At 45.7% G+C, this 21,495-nt stretch overlaps 2 protein-coding genes across 3 annotated transcripts in view; both read left to right on the forward strand.

Moving 5' to 3' along the window:
- The window catches only part of enpp2l (ectonucleotide pyrophosphatase/phosphodiesterase 2-like), a 40,696-nt gene extending 39,525 nt beyond the window's left edge, over positions 1 to 1,171 (forward strand). Inside the window, exon 25 of the mRNA XM_030346577.1 lies at positions 1 to 1,171. This exon is cut by the window's left edge and continues 1,216 nt beyond it. The gene's annotated coding sequence lies outside the window, so the exon portion shown is untranslated.
- A 1,821-nt stretch (positions 1,172 to 2,992) lies between these two features.
- Positions 2,993 to 18,526, forward strand: LOC115535401 (ectonucleotide pyrophosphatase/phosphodiesterase family member 3). 2 transcript variants are annotated; one of them, XM_030346576.1, is made up of 25 exons: positions 2,993 to 3,447; positions 3,679 to 3,766; positions 4,219 to 4,344; positions 4,485 to 4,610; positions 5,131 to 5,191; positions 5,527 to 5,624; positions 6,959 to 7,038; positions 7,278 to 7,397; positions 7,936 to 8,045; positions 8,470 to 8,535; positions 9,055 to 9,127; positions 9,487 to 9,595; positions 9,918 to 10,037; positions 11,226 to 11,257; positions 11,838 to 11,965; positions 12,237 to 12,306; positions 13,041 to 13,128; positions 13,408 to 13,580; positions 13,762 to 13,813; positions 14,475 to 14,629; positions 15,138 to 15,279; positions 16,700 to 16,777; positions 17,017 to 17,149; positions 17,254 to 17,466; positions 17,510 to 18,066. In XM_030346576.1, the coding sequence occupies exons 1-24, from the start codon at positions 3,406 to 3,408 to the stop codon at positions 17,429 to 17,431; spliced, it is 2,448 nt and encodes an 815-aa protein (XP_030202436.1). In that variant the 5' UTR covers positions 2,993 to 3,405; the 3' UTR covers positions 17,432 to 17,466; positions 17,510 to 18,066. The 2 variants fall into 2 exon arrangements, with proteins under 2 accessions (XP_030202436.1, XP_030202434.1); XM_030346574.1 differs by having other exon boundaries at positions 2,995 to 3,447; positions 17,254 to 17,410; positions 17,937 to 18,526.
- Positions 18,527 to 21,495: the final 2,969 nt, after the last annotated feature.

Raw genomic sequence — 21,495 nt, forward strand, 5'->3', positions numbered from 1 at the left:
GTGTTGAGGTGTATATTTGTATACAGGTAGTCATATTTATTATGTAGCAAAACAAACAAATACTAAACCATCTTCACCTCTCATGTTCCCCTCTGAATACTATGGAGCTATTGGTGCTAACAGTAGCACTCACCAGATGCTAACACTGTCGTGTTCTTGTTGAGAGTAGTTCAAATCGGGTCGCTTTTAACTCACTTTATTTGTTAAAGTATTTCGGTGTGGTAACTATGAAGCAAAAGGGAGGGAATTGTATCTAACACGGGTGGAGAAAAATACCGTAGAGCTACTTCAAGCCAAGAACACGACAACACTAGCACTCATGCAGTGCTTATAATAGCACTCAGCAGATGCTAATGCTAACCCTTAATATGTGCTAATTCTATACACAGTAGATACTAATGCTACAATTCATGGTGGGCTTATGGTATTACTCACCGGATGTAATGCTAGCACCCATGAAGTGCTAATGCTAGCAGTAATCAGGTGCTATTGCTGTTACTAACCAAAACACTAATGCTAGCACAGGAGAGGTGCTATTGCTAGTACTGTGGTATGTCTACTACTAGACCTAGTACTAGACCTAGTACTATTGTAAAACTGACCAAGTACTACAGCTAGTACTGTTGTAATACTGACCCAGTACTACACGTAGTACTATTGTAATACTGACAAAGTGCTAGACCTAGTGCTATTGTAGTACTGACCTAGGAGTAGAATACCTTAAGAGTGAAAGAGTACCTGAACAGTTGTGATGTTTTGTATTTGAGGACCTAAAGTCCGTCACTTCATCATCTCCCTTCTGGGAACACATGAGGCGGTCACTGTGTGGGGGCGCGGCCATAACAAACTGTCACTTGTATAAAAAAGCCTTTTAGCCAAAATAATACAGTACTGTTTTTTATAATCAGATAAATGCAGTAAGAAGTAAACAGCAAATTGTGTTGTGTGACGTAGTGGAGTAAACGTAGAGAGGTCCAACTCATGTTAAGTACTCTCTGTGTGGAGAGAGATCTCTGTGTTTTTTAAGGCTTATTGTGGAACAATACTCCCGGACTCTGATTGGCTGGGACTGACGGCTAATGAGAGCCCTGTTGGCTGTGTCTCCTCTGTTTTGATTGGTGCATTAACGTGTGATGAATAAAGCAATAATCTCCTTCAGATGCCCATTCAACCATGTTTGAAGTGTGTTTTTTTTTATATTCCTCAATGCTCAAATTAAAGTTGGTCTGCGTACAAGCACACATTCCTTCCAGGATTTATGCTCTTTTTAGCAGCTGCTCAGTAATAACAGGTCTAGACGGGTTGGCTGGTTGGATGAAACCCAGACTTGGCTCCTTGGGTTGTTTTGATTATGACTATATACAGTAACTCTAAATGTAGATCTCAATCCACTCATGGTTGAAACAGTGTTTCCCAGACTCCTCTAGACTGCCCCTAAATGGTCAAAGCCTCCTGAAGAACTTGCCCGGGTATGGAACGACGCCGGGTCATCTGACCACTGCTGTGAGGAACCTCTGCCTCAGAGGTCAGCTGAGCGTCTCCGTAATGCTGCTCGGTGATGTGGAGGATTAGTAATGTGTCTTTACTGTTGCTCTCCAAGCCCCCGTGGTTCCGATGGTGACCATGTAGACATGTTGATCTTGTGGTTTCTGGAAGCCACCATAGACATCGGTCAGGTAGAATGTCCTGTATCCATCGTATCATGACTCCATCATGACTCCATCTTCTTCTAGCGGCCTGTAGGTAGTTTACGGTAGAGACTAGCATGTGGTTCCTCTAGCGGCCTGTAGGTAGTTTACGGTAGAGACTAGCATGTGGTTCCTCTAGCGGCCTGTATGTAGTTTACGGTAGAGACTAGCATGTGGTTCCTCTAGCGGCCTGTAGGTAGTTTACGATAGAGACTAGCATGTGGTTCCTCTAGCGGCCTGTAGGTAGTTTACGGTAGAGACTAGGATGTGGTTCCTCTAGCGGCCTGTAGGTAGTTTACGGTAGAGACTAGCATGTGGTTCCTCTAACGGCCTGTAGGTAGTTTACGGTAGAGACTAGCATGTGGTTCCTCTAGTGGCCTGTAGGTAGTTTACGGTAGAGACTAGCATGTGGTTCCTCTAGCGGCCTGTAGGTAGTTTACGGTAGAGACTAGCATGTGGTTCCTCTAGCGGCCTGTAGGTAGTTTACGGTAGAGACTAGCATGTGGTTCCTCTAGCGGCCTGTAGGTAGTTTACGGTAGAGACTAGCATGTGGTTCCTCTAGCGGCCTGTAGGTAGTTTACGGTAGAGACTAGCATGTGGTTCCTCTAACGGCCTGTAGGTAGTTTACGGTAGAGACTAGCATGTGGTTCCTCTAGCGGCCTGTAGGTAGTTTACGGTAGAGACTAGCATGTGGTTCCTCTAGCGGCCTGTAGGTAGTTTACGGTAGAGACTAGCATGTGGTTCCTCTGGTGGCCTGTTGGTAGTTTACGATCGAGACTAATTAAGATAAATGTTGTGCTACATGTAATGAGAAGGATTCAATCTGCCTCTGAAAGTTAATGATTACAGTAAATGGTTTATTTATGATCATATGATCCAGTAATGATGAGATAATAAGATTTTGATGACGTGGAATAATGGTGATTACTTGTGACATGTAATCATAAAACATTTAACGCAAGTATAATAACACTAAATTCTTAAACCCTACAGCCTAAGACTCTTAAACCCTACACCCTAAGACTCTTAAACCCTACAGTCTAAGACTCCTAAACCCTACACCCTAAGACTCTTAAACCCTACAGTCTAAGACTCCTAAACCCTACATCCTGACTCTCAAACCCTGCGAAGAGGTGGGGACAATAAAGATCTATAACTTGCACCGCTCAGGTTCACCTCTCAGAGCGATCAAAGAACGAGCAGAACTCAATCTCTCTGGATGCTATTGAGTCCAGTACATTACTAATACTACGCCACAGTAATGACGTTATCAGACCTTCATCAGTCCCTCTGATCAGGCTCTATGAATGATTGATACAGTCTGATCTGAAGCAGAGCATCAGCAGCTTCGTCCATCACGGGGATCACCAGATAAGACCTCTTATCTGGAGCTCTGGGGCCTGTCAGCAGTTATCATCTGCTAATGAGGAGCAATCGGCGCCATCAAATGATGCCCCGCCCACACTACTGACTCACCAATTGCTGCCCGCTTATCTACTGTGTGTGTGGTCGTGTTGCTGGTGTAAAGTGCGTATGTGTGTGTGCGTGCGTGCGTGGGTGCATACATTTGGCACGCGCACGACTACTGCTGCTGAACATAAAGGTCCTGAGCTAATCATCTCCCAGCACCCCCGGCATAGCGGCAGGCAGCAGCACGGTACAGAGTCTCCTCACTGTCCACCTGACCGCCACAGACAGCGGCCTCTCCTCTGACAACATGGCCGTCTTCACAGAGTCCAAAAGAAAGAAGAAACTCCTGGTAAGATCCTCGGGGGTTAGGGTCCCCACCCACGGGGCAGGAGTAGTACTGTAGTAGTACTGTAGTAGTACTGTAGTAGTTTAACTTTAACCATCACTGTGTTTGTGTGTCTGTGTTTGTGCGTGTCTGTCTGTCTGTCTGTCTGTCTGTGTGTGTGTGTGTGTGTTTTGTGTGTGTGTGTGTTGTGCGTGCGTGCGTGCATGTGATGTGTGTGTGCGTGTGTGTGTGTAGGCCGTTGTTCTGGCTGTGTCTATTGTCACCATTATCTTAGGCCTTGGTTTGGCTCTGGCACTAAAGATGGAGAACTCTCAAAATGAAGGTAGTACACGCACGCACACACTAACACACACACAAAAACACGCACGCACGGATCCCTAATCCCACGCTGGCTTCTGATTAGTCGCCTCCGAGGTACAGAAGACCTGGAGCACAAATAAAAACGTGTTTAGGTTCTTCAATTTGAGGATTTCAGATCGTGTGCTATCAGACTTTAGACTATGTGACCGCTGACACATCAGGTGACCTCTGACCCACCGGGTGACCTCTGACCTATCAGGGGACCTCTGACCCATCGGGTGACCTCTGACCTATCAGGGGACCTCTGACCTATCAGGTGACCTGTGACCTATCAGGGGACCTCTGACCCACCGGGTGACCTCTGACCTATCAGGGGACCTCTGACCTATCAGGTGACCTGTGACCTATCAGGGGACCTCTGACCCATCAGGTGACCTCTGACCTATCAGGCGACCTCTGCCCTTGTGTTTCCAGTGGAGCACTGCAGGGGGCGCTGCTACCAGCCCTACGACCCCCTGGGGGCCGGCTGCCGGTGCGACGCCGACTGCGCCGCCGCCAACGACTGTTGCTACGACTACCACGATGTCTGTCTGCTACCCGGTGAGACCCCGCCCACCTGCCTGTCTGTCTGTCCGTCCGTCCGTCCGGTTGTCTGTTGCATGTAACCATGATAACCAGGGGGCACGCTGTCACTGGGTGACGGTGGTGGTCACCATGGTAACTTTGTTGCCATGCCGTAGCCGAGCAGTGGGAGTGCACCCGGCTGAGGTGTGGGGAGACCCGGACGGAGCGGAGCCGCTGCCACTGCTCCGCAGACTGCCTGCAGGCCGGAGACTGCTGCACAAACTACAAACATGTCTGCCAGGGTAAGCAAACTACAAACATGTCTGCCAGGGTAAGCAAACTACAAACATGTCTGCCACGGTAAGCAAACTACAAACATGTCTGCCACGGTTAGCAAACTACAAACATGTCTGCCATGGTAAGCAAACTACAAAAATGTCTGCCGCTGTAAGCAAACTACAAACATGTCTGCCACGGTTAGCAAACTACAAACATGTCTGCCATGGAAAGCAACCTACAAACATGTCTGCCACTATAAGACTGCTGCTAAAACTACAAATATGTCTGCCACGGTTAGCAAACTACAAACATGTCTGCCATGGTAAGCAACCTACAAACATGTCTGCCACTATAAGACTGCTGCTAAAACTACAAACATGTCTGCCACGGTACGACTGCTGCTAAAACTACAAACATGTCTGCCACGTTAAGCAAATTACAAACATGTCTGCCACGTCAGCATGAATGCTGGGATCGGCTGTCTGATCTAATTGCAGTCAGTGTGTGACGTAGGAGTGACGTAGGAGTGTGTTTGTGTTGAAGGGGAGACGGCGTGGGTGGAGGACGACTGCCTGAACCTGACGGAGCCTAGCTGCCCCGCAGGGTGAGGCTGTTTACTCCTTTCTTGTCGTTGTTTACCCATGTGTTTGTTGTTATTTAGGCCTGTGTTTGTTGTTATTTACCTATGTGGCTGATTCTGTTTACCTATGTGTTTGTTAATGTTTACCCATGTGTTTGTTGTTGTTTATTCATGTGTTGTTGTTTACCCATTTGTTTGTTGTTGTTTACCTATTTGTTTGTTGTTGTTTACCCATGTGTTGGTTGTTGCTCAGCAATACATTTGTTGTTGTTTACCCATGTGTTGGTTGTTGCTCAGCAATACATTTGTTGTTGCTTACCCATGTGTTTGTTGTTGTTTACCCATGTGTTGTTGTCTAGCTTCCAGCGGCCCCCCCTGCTGCTGGTGTCTCTGGACGGACTGCGTGCGGACTACCTCCAGACCTGGGAGGGCCTGCTGCCCGTCCTGTCCAAGCTAGGTCCGCTAACACCTGATACACAACATACATAACATAACACACACCGTGTACACAACATACATAACATAACACACCGTGTACACAGCATACATAACATAACACACCGTGTACACAACAAACATAACATAACACACACCGTGTACACAACATACATAACATAACACACCGTGTACACAACATACATAACATAACACACACCGTGTACACAACATACATAACATAACACACACCGTGTACACAGCATACATAACATAACACACACTGTGTACACAACATACATAACATAACACACACCGTGTACACAACATACATAACATAACACACACCGTGTACACAACATACATAACATAACACACTGTGTACACAACATACATAACATAACACACTGTGTACACAACATACATAACATAACACACCGTGTACACAGCATACATAACATAACACACACTGTGTACACAACATACATAACATAACACACCGTGTACACAGCATACATAACATAACACACACCGTGTACACAACAAACATAACATAACACACACCGTGTACACAACATACATAACATAACACACCGTGTACACAGCATACATAACATAACACACACTGTGTACACAACATACATAACATAACACACACCGTGTACACAACATACATAACATAACACACACCGTGTACACAACATACATAACATAACACACTGTGTACACAACATACATAACATAACACACTGTGTACACAACATACATAACATAACACACCGTGTACACAGCATACATAACATAACACACACCGTGTACACAACATACATAACATAACACACTGTGTACACAACATACATAACATAACACACTGTGTACACAACATACATAACATAACACACCGTGTACACAGCATACATAACATAACACACACCGTGTACACAACATACATAACATAACACACCGTGTACACAACATACATAACATAACACACCGTGTACACAACATACATACTCCATCTGCTCATTATACTAATACATTATTAAACTTATATAAAAATTAATATAACCTATACAACATTATACATTGTATATATATATGATACATTATCTATATTATAGATAATATATAACATGTATCTCATAAATACGTTATATATTATGTGTAACATGTAATTTGTGTTATAGGTTATGAATAACATGTTTAAGGTGTTATATATTATCATTATCATGTTATAGGTGTTATATATCAGGTGTCACATGTTATGGGTGTTATATATCAGGTGTCACATGTTATGGGTGTTATATATCAGGTGTAACATGCTATAGATGTTATATATTACACGTTCTCTTGCAGGGCGATGTGGGACCTCAGCTCCATTCATGCAGGCAGCGTTTCCCAGCAAGACCTTTCCTAACCACTACACCATCGCCACGGTAACGCTCACAGTGTTGCGATGCGGTGTCTGTTCAAACTCTCACTAACAATAACACTGATGTTCATAATGAGGGAGTGATGACGTCTGTCTGTATCTCTCAGGGTCTGTGGGGTTTGAGACCTGTCTGTCTCTCGGTGATGTAGACCTGTCTGTCTCTCAGTGATGTAGACCTGTCTGTCTGTCAGTAATGTAGACCTGTCTGTCTCTTGGTGATATAGACCTGTCTGTCTCTTTCAGGGCCTGTACCCAGAGTCCAACGGGCTGATAGACAACGTGATGTTCGACCCGGTGTTCAACGCGTCCTTCAGTCTGTCCAACGAAGAGAAGGACAACCCAGCCTGGTACCTGGGGCAGCCGGTAGGACTACACACACACACACACACACACACACACTCAGACATAAAGACACACACACACACACACACACACACCTACACACACACACACACACACACACACACACACACACACACACACACACACACACACACTCAGACACACACTCAGAAACGCACACACACACACACACACAGACACACACACACACACACACACACACACACTCAGACACGCACACACACACACACACACACACACACACACACCTACACACACTCAGTCACAAAGACCCACACACACACACACACACACACACACACACACACACACACACACACACACGCACACACACACACACACACACACACACACACACACACACACACACAAACAGAAACATTCATAAAGAAACACACGCACACGCACACACACACACACACACACCTACACACACTCAGTCATAAAGACACACACACACACACACACACACGCACACACACACACACACACACACACACACACACACACACACATCCTGACGCTGCCCTGGGTCCAGATCTGGCACACGGCGAGGTACCAGGGCCTGCGGTCCGGGACCTTCTTCTGGCCCGGCTCCGACGTCCGGGTCAACGGGAGCTACCCCGACCTGTACCGGCCCTACGACGGGTGAGGACCAGTGCTCCCAGTACAGGGTCACCAGTACAGGGTCACCAGTACAGTGTTACCAAACTAACAGTACAGGGTCACCAGTACAGAGTTACCAGTACAGTGTTACCAAACTAACAGTACAGGGTCACCAGTACAGGGTCACCAGTACAGAGTTACCAGTACAGGGTTACCAGTACAGTGTTACCAAACTAACAGTACAGGGTCACCAGTACAGGGTCACCAGTACAGAGTTACCAGTACAGTGTTACCAAACTAACAGTACAGTGTCACCAGTACAGGGTCACCAGTACAGAGTTACCAGTACAGTGTTACCAAACTAACAGTACAGGGTCACCAGTACAGTGTTACCAGTAAAGAACTACCAGTACAGCACCAGCACTGTACAGCTCACATCAGTTGAACTGCTTTATTCCTGTTCTAGGAAAGTGCCGTTTGAGGAGAGAGTTTTCACCGTTCTCAAGTGGCTGCAGCTTCCAGTGGAAGAGAGGTATGAATAGAGCTCTGATCGGACACGGAGAATAGAGCTCTAAACCTTAATGAGAATAAAGCTCTGATCCTTAATGGGAATAGAGCTCTAATCCTTAATGAGAATAGAGCTCTAATCCTTAATGAGAATAGAGCTCTAATCCTTAATGAGAATATAGATCTAATCATTAATGAGAGTAGAGCCCTAATCATTAATGAGAATAAAGCTCTAATCCCTTATGGAGAGCTCTCACCCTTAATGAGAATAGAGCTCCAATCCCTTGTGGAGAATAGAGCTCTGATCCTAAATGAGAATAGAGCTCTAATCCCTTGTGGAGAATAGAGCTCTGATCCTTAATGAGAATAGAGCTCTAATCATTAATGAGAATAGAGCTCTAATCATTAATGAGAATAAAGCTCTAATCCCTTATGGAGAGCTCTCACCCTTAATGAGAATAGTGCTCTAATCCGTCGTGGAGATTAGAGCTCTCATCCCTTTATAGGGGGTGGAGCACTCAACCCCGTGTGTTTGCGTCTGCAGGCCAGATTTCTTCACTCTCTATCTGGAGGAACCAGATAAATCTGGGCACAAGTTTGGTACAGTTAGTGGACAGGTAAGACACACACACACACACACACACACACACACACACACACACACACACACACACACACACACACACACACACACACACACACACACACACACACACAAGTACCTGTCCCCCTCATGGATGACCACTGACCTTGAGAGGAATGTTCACTGTGCAATTCCACGAGGGGTCATGTGATCACATGTCCCCTGGAACAGATAGTCAACATCTGCAGCAAAATGTGTGGGAAGACATAACAATAATTTGTGTGTGCGTGCGTGGGTCTATGCATTTGTGTGTGTGTGTCTTTGTGTGTGTGTGTGTATATGTGTGTTTGTGTGTGTGTTTGTGTGCGTGTGTGTGTACATGTGTGTGTGTAGCTGAGTGAGTCTTTGCGGGGAGTGGATGACGTCATGGGTCAGCTGATGAACGGCCTGAAGCAGCTCAACCTCCACCGCTGCCTCAACATCATCGTCGTCGCCGACCACGGTAACACTTCCTGTTCATTACCATCACAGCGTGGCATAGCTGTAGCACAGCATCCCTGTAGCAAAGCATCGCTAAATAGCTTTGTTAGCATGTAACAGTCATCGACATTGCTCACATGTCGCTTAGCATCGCTAGCCAACCTTTAGCATCACCAGCATGGTAGCGTAGCATTGCTAACATGGGGCGTAGCACTTCTTGCAGCATAGTTGATACCAGCAGTAGTACCTGAGTCCTATTAATAGTACTGTCGTAGCATACCGTGTAGCATTACACTGTGTAGTAGTACTGCAGCAGTGCTGTAGACCTGCCCCCTGTTCCCCAGGCATGGAGGACACCAGCTGCGAGAGGAAGGAGGTTCTCCAGGACCTGGTGGACACCGAGGACCTCTGGGTGACGGACGGACCGGTGGGACGCATCCGGGCCCGCAGCGCTGGCACCGTCTGTGAGTCCCGGCCACGCCTCGACCGTCCGTCTCCCCTCACATGTACCGGTAGCCTGGCCAGACCAAGACCAAGCTCCGTCGTAGATGGAGCTTGGTCTGGGGAAGCTGCTGTCATTTCCTTCATCAGCACAAGAGGCTTGATCAACGGGCCTAGTTCAACTGATTCTGTACGCGATTGGCTGCTTGCCGTCGCTTCCCTGTCGTCATTGTGTTAAACCAGCCAATAGCAGGGGGATATAATAACAGGGGGAAAAGCCAGCTTGGTGATTGGCTCCCGCAAAAACGTATCTAACCCTATGCATGGACTGGGAAGCCTCCTTTTGAGCAACCCATGGTTTGTGAAATTTCCATTTCATTTGGAAATCAATGTCCCAGAGTCTGAAGGAAGAATGGACTGGCACAAATCCAAGTTGCTTGAAGTCCAGTGTGAAGTTTCCACAGTCAGGAATTTGGGGAGTAATGTCATCTGCTGGTGTTGGCCCACTGTGTTTTATCAAGTCCAAGGTCAACGCAGCAGTCTACCAGGACATTTTAGAGCACTTTACGCTTCCTTCAGCTGACAAGCTTTATGGAGATGCTGATTTAATTTTCCAGCAGGCCTTGGCACCTGCCCACTCTGCCAAAAAGTACCAATACATTGTTTAATGACCATGGGATTACTCCGCTTGATTGGCCAGCAAACTCGCCTGATCTGGATTCAATAGAAAAGGGATGGGGTATTTTCAAGAGGAAGACGAGAAATGTGACCCAACAATGCAGACGAGCTGAAGGCCGCTGACGAAGAAACCTGGACTTCCATAACAACTCAGCAGGGCCACAGGCTGATCGACTCCATGCCACTCCGCATTGATGCAGTAATCCATGTAAAGGGACCCCCAACCAAGTATTGAGCGCAGATACAAGGACATTCTTTTTAGAAGGCCAATATTTTCCCACTAGAAATACGAATTCTTTACTGGTCTTATGTAAGATTCTAATTTTCTGAGATACGGAATTTGGGGTTTTAATGAGCTGTAAGGCATTATCATCAAGATTAATACACATTAAGGCTTAAAATATTTCACTTTGTGGATGTAGGAGGATGTAGGAGTTTCACTTTTTTAATTTAATTATTGGAAACGTTTCCACAATATTCAAATTCATTGAGATGCACCTGTATGTACTGACATGGGCCCTGCTGTGTTTCAGTGGACGCTGCCGCCCTGGTAGCCAACATCAGTGTAAGTCTTTCCTGATTCTCTCACTTTGTGAAAACATGTCTTTTAAAAAATGAGTCTAACGTAGAATAAACGTTAGACTTAGTTTAAGGCATGTCTGCCTCTTCCCAAACATTCCAAACACAGTGTTTCATGAACAACCAGTAGATAGAATGTATGCATGAAGTTCCTCTAATCACTGGTACCACTCATCGCTGGCTTCTCCTCGGCCTCCTGGTCCTTCTATGGTCCTCCTGGTTCTCTAAGGTTCTCCTATGGTCCTTTAGGTTCTCTACGGTTCTTCTATGGTTATTTTCTGGTGCTTCTTCTGGTGGTTCCTCTATGGTTATCTTCTGGTTCTTCTGGTGGTTCCTCTGTGGTTATCTTCTGGTTCTTCTGGTGGTTCCTCTATGGTTATCTTCTGGTTCTTCTGGTGGTTCCTCTATGGTTATCTTCTGGTTCTTCTGGTGGTTCCTCTGTGGTTATCTTCTGGTTCTTTTGATGGTTCCTTTATGGTTATCTTCTGGTGGTTCCTCTATGGTTATATTCTGGTTCTCTTGATGGTTCCTTTATGGTTATCTTCTGGTTCTTCTGGTGGTTCCAGTGTAGGAAGCCGCAGCAGAAGATCACTCCGTACCTGAAGCCTCACCTCCCCAAGCGCTTCCACTACGCCAACAGCCGCCGCATCGAAGACGTCAACGTCCTCGTCACGCCCAAGTGGCTGTTAGAGAGGTGAGGGGACCGACAGGTGAGATGACTGACAGGTGAGAAGACTGACAGTTGACTGACAGGTCAGATGACGGACAGGTGAGATGACTGACAGGTGACGGACAGTTGGCTGACAGGTGAGATGACGGACAGGGGACTGACATGTGAGATGTCAGTCCTCACCTCCTAACTCCACCTTGTGTTGGTGTAAAGATGCTCAATCACCTCCTAACTCCACCTTGTGTTGGTGTAAAGATGCTCCATCACCTCCTAACTTCACCTTGTGTTGGTGCAGGGTCCGCGGCTCACTGACCTTCTGCTCGGGGGGGGCTCACGGCTACGATAACGATGTGGAGAGCATGCACGTGAGGAAGATGTCTTTACTGTCCTTACATACGTTGATGTGTATGTTAGTCATGAGGCGTTAGATGTGATGTTAATGTGTTGAAGGCCATGTTTCTGGTACATGTTCTGATGGAACAGATGTTAATGTGTTGAAGGCCATGTTCCCGTTAGATGTTCTGATGGAACAGATGTTAATGTGTTGAAGGCCATGTTCCCGTTAGATGTTCTGATGGAACAGATGTTAATGTGTTGAAGGCCATGTTCCCGTTAGATGTTCTGATGGAACAGATGTTAATGTGTTGAAGGCCATGTTCCTGTTAGATGTTCTGATGGAACAGATGTTAATGTGTTGAAGGCCATGTTCCTGTTAGATGTTCTGATGGAACAGATGTTAATGTGTTGAAGGCCATGTTTCTGGTACATGCGATGATGGGACAGAGATGTTAATGTGTTGAAGGCCATGTTTCTGGTACATGCGATGATGGGACAGAGATGTTAATGTGTTGAAGGCCATGTTTCTGGTACATGTGATGATGGGACAGAGATGTTAATGTGTTGAAGGCCATGTTCCTGTTAGATGTTCTGATGGAACAGATGTTAATGTGTTGAAGGCCATGTTCCTGTTAGATGTTCTGATGGAACAGATGTTAATGTGTTGTAGGCCATGTTCCTGTTAGATGTTCTGATGGAACAGATGTTTATGTGTTGTAGGCCATGTTCCTGTTAGATGTTCTGAGGTGTTTATGTGTTGTAGGCCATGTTCCTGAGCCATGGTCCAGCGTTCCAGCAGCAGACAGTTGTCCAGCCCTTCTCGAACGTTGAGCTCTACAACCTCATGTGTGGTACGCTGCACTCATCCTCCTATTGCTCTGATCAGTAAAGGTCATCGATCAAATGCTAGACTGATCAGAACGCTATTAGAATCATTACCAAACCAATAAGAAGAATAAGATGAAGCTTATATTGCAAACCTGAAGAGGACATTTCTCAGAATGAGGAACATACACAAGGAGTGAAACCACGTGTTGACGATCCTTCAAAGGCTTAACACAAGGCAATGTTCTCTATGCTAACGCCCCATGAGTCCACCTAATCTGTGGGTCTCCTTTGCTGGTCACCAGATCTGCTGCAGATCTCCCCGAGCGCGAACAACGGCACCCACGGGAGTCTGAACCACCTGCTGAGGGAGCCCTTCCACCGGCCCTCCCCCCCCGCCGGGCGGAGCCCGCCCTCCCGCTGCCCCCTCCTCACGCTGGAGCCCGGCGACACCCTTGGGTGCTCCTGCCCCGCCATCGTACGTATCGCCGTGACAACGTTAGCTGTACAGTATCAGAGGAGGAGGAGGAGAGGAGCAGGAGCACAACACTGAGTTTCCCATATTGGATTCATAAAGTTAAACTTGTTGTATAATAACACTAACAATAATAGTGAAATTAATAATTATTAACATTCATACTACTACTGTTCTTCTGCAGAGCGGGAATGTCATTCAACTGAACCGTCGTCTCAATCTGACAACAGCAGAAGGTACGCAACATACTGTACCTGAGTAGCTGAAGCTGGATCTGTACCTGAACATGTGTCCCTGTTTTACTTACCTGTAGCTGTGTACACTTACCTGTACCCTGTGTACATGTACCTGTAGCTTTAGCTGTACCTGTATCTGTGTACCTGTAGCTGTACCCATGTACCTGTAGCTTTAGCTGTACCTGTATCTGTGTACCTGCAGCTGTACCCGTGTACCTGTTGCTGTACCTGTACCCATGTACCTGTAGCTGTACCCATGTACCTGTAGCTGTACCCGTGTACCTGTAGCTGTACCTGTGTACCTGTAGCTGTACCTGTGTACCTGTAGCTGTACCCGTGTACCTGTAGCTGTACCTGTGTACCTGTAGCTGTACCCGTGTACCTGTAGCTGTACCTGTAGCTGTACCCGTGTACCTGTAGCTGTACCCGTGTACCTGTACCCGTGTACCTGTACCTGTAGCTGTACCTGTAGCTGTACCTATAGCTGTACCCATGTCCCTGTACCTGTAGCTGTACCCGTGTACCTGTACCTGTAGCTGTACCTGTAGCTGTACCTGTAGCTGTACCTGTACCTGTACCTGTACCCGTGTACCTGTACCCGTGTACCTGTAGCTGTACCTGTACCTGTAGCTGTACCTGTAGCTTTACCTGTGTGTTCCAGTGGGGGCGACCATGGCGACTCATGCGTTCCTGGGTCTCCCCGTGGTTCTGCAGCAGGGAGTGTCGTACTGCCTCCTCCAGCAGCAGGGCTTCGTCAGTGGGTACGGCCAGGACATCTCCATGCCCCTGTGGAGCTCCTTCAGCCTGGAGGCCCCGGTCAGCACACACACACTCAACACCCCCCACTAAACACACACACCAGGCACACCACTAACACACACTACCCACTAACACACACCCCCCACTAACACACACACCAGGCACACCACTAACACACACACCCCACTAACACACACACCAGACTCACCACTTAACACACACACCAGACAACCCACTAACACACACACCGAACTCACCACTAACACACACACCCCACTAACACACACACCACTAACACACATACATACCCCACTAACACACACACCAGACACACCACTAACACACATACATACCCCACTAACACACACACCCCACAAAAAACACAACCCACTAACACACACACCCCACAAAACACACACACACCCCACTAAATACACACCCCAGTTCCACATAACTGCATGAGCGCACACTTGATACAAAAGCCTCACACCTGATCAGACACACACACAACCCCTGACATCAGAAACACACCGTGTGTAGATTGATGTGTGTATGTCCCCTTCAGGCGGACCTGGACCCGTTGCCGGCGGTAACCGACTCCTGTCTCCGGGCAGATGTGCGGCTTCCTCCGTCTAAGAGTCCCAGATGTGACCATGACCACGTCGCCCCGGGCAACAACATCAGCTACGCCTTCCTCTATCCCCCAGGTACAGTCCCCTCTATACTACTGTATATCTATACCATATCTACCTCTATACTACTGTATATCTATACCATATCTACCTCTATACTACTGTATATCTATACCATATCTACCTCTATACTACTGTATATCTATACCATATCTACCTCTATCCTACTGTATATCTATACCATATCTACCTCTATACTACTGTATATCTATACCATATCTACCTCTATACTACTGTATATCTATACCATATCTACCTCTATCCTACTGTATATCTATACCATATCTACCTCTATACTACTGTATATCTATACCATATCTACCTCTATACTACTGTATATCTATACCATATCTACCTCTATACTACTGTATATCTATACCATATCTACACGTCTATCATCTATACATCGGTCATCTATACATCTGTACATCTGTTATCTACACATCTATTATCTACACATCTATTATCTAGACATGTATACTACATTCATCTATTATCTACACATCTATTATCTACACATCTATTATCTACACATCTATAATCCATTAATCTATACTCTATTATCATCTATTATCTATCCGTCTTTTGACTACATATCTATAATCTATACATATATTTACGCAATAGATCACGCCAGGCAGTGGTATGTGCTCATTATACCACTGTTAAGGGGCGTTGTCCGGCCCCGACGCGCAGCGGAGGGCCGGCGACCCCCTTCACAGTGGTATAATGAGCACATACCACTGACTGAAGTGATGTATTGCTTTTATACAACGGTTACTGTTATGGCGAAACGAAAGTCATAGACACACTACATTTAAAAAGAAACCAAGAAAGTCAAAGTAGCCGTTTTATTAAAGAATACCAAAAAGTAGTCCCTCCTGGCTGCCGCTATGCATCGACGGTCGCTATGCAACACACTTCAGCGTCCCTCCGAGAGAAGGCTCCGATAGAGCAGTTCGCCGGCAATTTATCCTATGGAGCAGTTCACTCGCCGATTTTAGGCTTCAGTGAACTGTGCTATTGCTTTTATACATATTATACATATTATATTATATATATATTATTATTATACATTTCCACTTCAAGGCGCGGAATGATACTTTCACAAAATGATCGGGCGTCATAGCAGTTATGTATACGCTCATTATACAACAGTTAGGAACCAATCAGATCGCTGGATTTAGGCCCCCCGTTGTATAAAATCTCATATACAACAACATCAGAAATGATGCCAATGGACAAAGGCCGCTTCTAAATCAGGACCTTTAACAGGCATGAATGTTGAATAGAAGATAAATATCATCCGAAAGTGTTGTGTGTGTGTTTATATAATCTGTGTGTGTGTGTGTGTGTGTGTGTGTGTGTGTGTGTGTGTGTGTGTGTGTGTGTGTGTGTGTGTGTGTGTGTGTGTGTGTGTGTGTGTGTGAAACAGGTCTGAACACCACAGCGGATGAGCAGTTTGATGGCCTGTTGATGAGTAACGTGGTGCCCATGTTCCCCGCCTTCAAAAGTATGTCTCTCCCTCACATGTCTCTCCCTCACCCGTCCCTCCCTCCCCTGTCTCTCTCCCCTGTCTCTCTCTCCTGTCTCTCTCACCTGTCTCTCTCCCGTGTCCCTGTCACCTGTCTCTCTCCCATCTGTCTCTCTGTCAGTTGAGTAGACCCCATGTGTTTGGTGGAAGGCGAGGTTTTAGATCTCCTTGAATGAATGAGTGCGATGCTTCATGTCTGTATCTCTCCCCCTTTCCAGAGATCTGGGATTACTTCCAGGGTACTCTGCTGAAGAAGTACTCCCAGCAGTACGGGGGCATCAACGTGGTCACCGGACCCGCCTTTGACTACAACTACGACGGGCGCTTTGACTCCCAGGACCAGATCCAGGAGTACGTTTCCATGAGTACAACGCCGCTGTTGCTAGGTTGTCTGTGGCGCTCCGTGGACCCACTCTGACGGGCGTGGTCTCCTGGTGTCTCCGTGCGCTCCACAGGTTCGTCCCCGGCTCCTCCGTCCCCGTCCCCACGCACTACTTTGCGGTCCTGACCAGCTGCTCCGACACGGCCCAGACGCCGGCCGCCTGCTCCGGGAGCCTGAGCACCGTCTGCTTCCTGCTGCCGCATCGCCGCGACAACGCCGAGAGCTGCCAGGTAAACTCAGGCTCCTGCTAAACTCAGCCTAAACTCAGACAACTCAGTTCAACCAGGTGAAGGACTGGTTAGTTATTAGTTATTCCTCAGCTCAATCAGGTGAAGGACTGGTTAGTTATTAGTTATTCCTCAGCTCAACCAGGTGAAGGACTGGTTAGTTATTAGTTATTCCTCAGCTCAACCAGGTGAAGGACTGGTTAGTTATTAGTTATTCCTCAGCTCAACCAGGTGAAGGACTGGTTAGTTATTAGTTATTCCTCAGCTCAACCAGGTGAAGGACTGGTTAGTTATTAGTTATTCCTCAGCTCAACCAGGTGAAGGACTGGTTAGTTATTAGTTATTCCTCAGCTCAACCAGGTGAAGGACTGGTTAGTTATTAGTTATTCCTCAGCTCAACCAGGTGAAGGACTGGTTAGTTATTGGTTATTCCTCAGCTCAACCCGTTGAAGGAAGGTTTAAACTAGTTTGATTGCATGCCTTGTGCATTTCCACAAAACCCTTCAGGATGAATAATGTCGGTTCACAGAGCGCAGAGAGTGAATCTCATTGGGTTGAAGACCTCATGTGGTTCCACCAATCACGGGTCCGAGATGTGGAGTGGATCACTGGATTGGACTTCTACCAGGGCAGCGGGCGACCAATCACAGAGCTGCTTCAGTTGAAGGCCCGCCCTACGGCCGCCATTAAGAGGAAGCTCTGAGGAGCTGAAGAACAGGTGGTCAGAGGATTAGATCCAATCAAATCTCTTCTATCACAAGAATCTCTTTTGCATTCAGACAGTTTGACTGTAAATATATTTAATATACTTTGGAGTCTGCCTAGTGATACGATAGTTTATACTGTAAATTATGATAGGATAACTTTATACTGTAAATGCTGCCTGATATGATCACTTTATACTTTATGATGAAATGAAAACTTTATGACCTTTGTATATGTGACTGACCGGTGTGCTTTCTCATGTTCCATCATTTCCCCCTCCACTAAAGCATGTGGTGGTGGTGAAGTTTGTGTAAGTGATCTTCTGACGAGCTGTGGAGATGATGACTTGTGACTGGTTGGCCTGATCCTTACAGCTTCTGCTTTCATAAAATAAAGAAAAACCACTGATACGAACTCTTAAATAAATACAATTCATTCAGATGGGAAAGACATTTGTGCATTAATCCTTTATTAGTATTTAATTCATTATGCGTCTTTATATATATAATAAAAAATATATCTATATATATATCAGTAGAGGCTTCTCCATTGAGGAGAGGGAGGAAGATCCCCCCTACCATTGTTGAGAATAAAAAATGTAGATTGCCCAAACTACTGTAATGAATTAATGCCCTGAAATAGGACTACTTTATTGCCTTTGAATATATAATGTTTGTTACCCTGGGTAAAGGGACATTAGCACCCCCTATCGCCTATTGACATTACTTCAGGGAGGAAGGTCCTCCCTCAGCCTCCGTTGACTCCCATTTGTTTCCCCGCAAGTACTGGCGGCTGGTGAATAACATGGGTTTCAATCATGGACATATTATAGAATGGACACCGGATTCCAAAATGGCGCCCATTCATTCCTATGTAAACTGCTCAATGGCGCAGGGCAACATCAAGGAGAGATATGCTTCCGCATCATGGGAGCTTAGCTGTGGAGTTAGAATCATGCCAAAACCCCACACACACGCAAAACGTGTTTTACTCACGCACAACGATTCACACACACACAAAACGTGTTTTACTCACGCACAACGATTCACACACACGCTCAGTGTGGTTTGCAAATACAAAACATCATTCACAAACTAATGCATTTTGCTTCAGAAACAAATACAGTATGTTTTACACATACAAAGAAACATATTTCTTCAATTACAAAAAAATATCCTCCAAGTACAAAAAAAAATCCTTCAAGTACACAAAACAATTTTACAAGTACGGAACACTACGCGTGGATCTGAAGGCATTTGCACGTGGATCAGTCAGGCGGAAAATGAGTGCCAAAAGTCACGTGACAAACAAATGTTGAGTCAGTTTAAGGCCGCCAGGACGATCTTTTTTTCTCCCCAAAATCTTTATTTGATACCGGCCAAAATTAAACACTAACGCAACTGAAATGTTTATTAGGCTATTAACAATATTATAAAAATGATACCGTAATGCATCCCTTCTTTGTCGTTGGATCTTTTGAATAAATGGATCAATAAATGGTGAATCACAATGATCGCAAGCAGAGGAACGTGAGAGTCATTGAGCAGCAGCTGAACCAGTCTAAAAATCCCTTTATCACTAAAACACTTTGTGATAAAAAGTCACCACAGTGCCAAAACCATCAACGTCATTCATGTTAAGTAAAAGGAAAAACCTCGGACACGAGAAGTTAATGGAGCCGTGCACTAGGCCCTCTCGAATGCCGGGCCGAAACAACATTTGTTTCACTACGACTCCTTTCAGCTGCCCACCCCTCCTTCTCCAGCAAAAGATTATAACATAAAACGGCTAATAAAACGCTTGAGGTGGCGTCTTGAATAGAGAAAACTTAATTTTTTTTAGTACATGGCATTAAGATAATTATGAGCCTTTGATTGATATCCAGTCATTTGTCATTTGTTTGGCTGCCGCGGCTCCTAAAACATTCCGCTTTGAACGGTGAACTCTTTACGCCTAGCAGCTATAAAAAGCTATAAAAACTACAAAATGACTCTATTAATGCAGGCTATGTGGAAAATGCGCCGACTTTGGCTCAGCCTGGCTCCGCCCTCTTCCGCTACGTAGCTAAAATGGCTGCCGTTGAGTACGAAAAGTGTACATCGCCACACGCTTCGCGATTTGACCGTTTTGAGTACACCATCCGTGTCGTTAACAGTACCCTTATTTGCGCCCGATCTGAATCGGAAAAACTTAAGCTAGTAAGTACGGATATGGATATTTGAACACGGCATTGGTTTCAATGGGAGGGAGGAGGAAAGTTCTCCTCTGAGTGGGTGTGACCTTAAGGCGTCTGATTCGCGCAAAAATCGATTCGGGCAGCGCTATGAACCAATAAGCAGGATCCCTGGCTGTTGAGCAGTGTTGCCAGATTGGGCAGATTCCCCACCCAATTGGGCTTCTTTTAGTTTTAACCACGTTAGGCTGGAAAATGTATCATTGGGCGGGAAATCTGCCCAATCTGGCAACGCTGTCGATAACAAACCCGCTCTGCCTGCATTGCCGCTCAGACGCAAAGCAGTTGAAATCATCTGACTGGAGGATAACGAGATTCTAACATTTGCGAATAAAGTGTACAATGGAAACATTGGAAACAGAGGTCATTGTTCATGTTTAATTTCAAACTAAGCATTCGATTCATTGAGTTACAGTGCTAAGTTAGCGACCAAAGAAAAAGGTAGACCACTTCGCAAAATCGAGATCACCAAAAGCAATGGCAACGTCAGTGTTGTGGGTGCAACATGGTTTGCTAGGTACTCATGGCTTACTGGTAGCATTGCTAGCAATCGACTGTATTGCTGGCCCTTTTTGCTAATGAATAGTGGCAAATCTCCAACGTGGGCTGTTCATGGTTTCACTGATGTGAAAAATCTTGATAGGGCAACCAAACGCCACGACAAGTGTCAAGTTCACGTTGGTGCTGCTATGCGAAATTCCTTGCTAGGCATCATGCCTATAGATCAGGTTGTTCTCGTTCTTTTACTAGTTTGCTACTCTGACCGTTCTGTTTGATATTGTGGAAAGGGTGAATGATTCAGAGCATGATGCATTTTAAATGGCATCACTTTTGGTCTTAAGTCTTTTCTTCAAACAAATTTAACTGAAAATAAACGTAGCTAAATTACAACCAATAACTTCAGTCATTGAGGTCAAAAATAGGCCGCGAATTTTTTTAATTTACTTTTACAAATCAAGAGTACCCTTGATTTGACTAATGGGCTTTGCATCCTTTCCTTCTGCCCTTGTAGTCCATTTCAAAGACATGCTTCCCACAAGCTTTCAAATTACAGTGATGCCACCGGTGGCTTTGCATCAAATGTATTCACGTAACTATACCTCCCTACTATTTAGTAGTTCACCAAAACACCCTGAAACAACTTGAGTCT

The sequence above is a fragment of the Gadus morhua genome, chromosome 22 (genome assembly GCF_902167405.1).
Source record: "Gadus morhua chromosome 22, gadMor3.0, whole genome shotgun sequence".
In the NCBI taxonomy this organism is placed as follows: domain Eukaryota; kingdom Metazoa; phylum Chordata; class Actinopteri; order Gadiformes; family Gadidae; genus Gadus; species Gadus morhua.

What these genes read in the sequence shown, in the direction of transcription:
- LOC115535401 (XM_030346574.1), top strand. Translation starts at nt 3,406, where the DNA reads ATGGCCGTCTTCACAGAGTCCAAAAGAAAGAAGAAACTCCTG. An exon ending in GCCCGTCCTGTCCAAGCTAG is followed by an intron (nt 5,625 to 6,958) that starts GTCCGCTAACAC and finishes GTTCTCTTGCAG; the next exon opens with GGCGATGTGGGACCTCAGCT. An exon ending in GCTCTACAACCTCATGTGTG is followed by an intron (nt 13,129 to 13,407) that starts GTACGCTGCACT and finishes GCTGGTCACCAG; the next exon opens with ATCTGCTGCAGATCTCCCCG.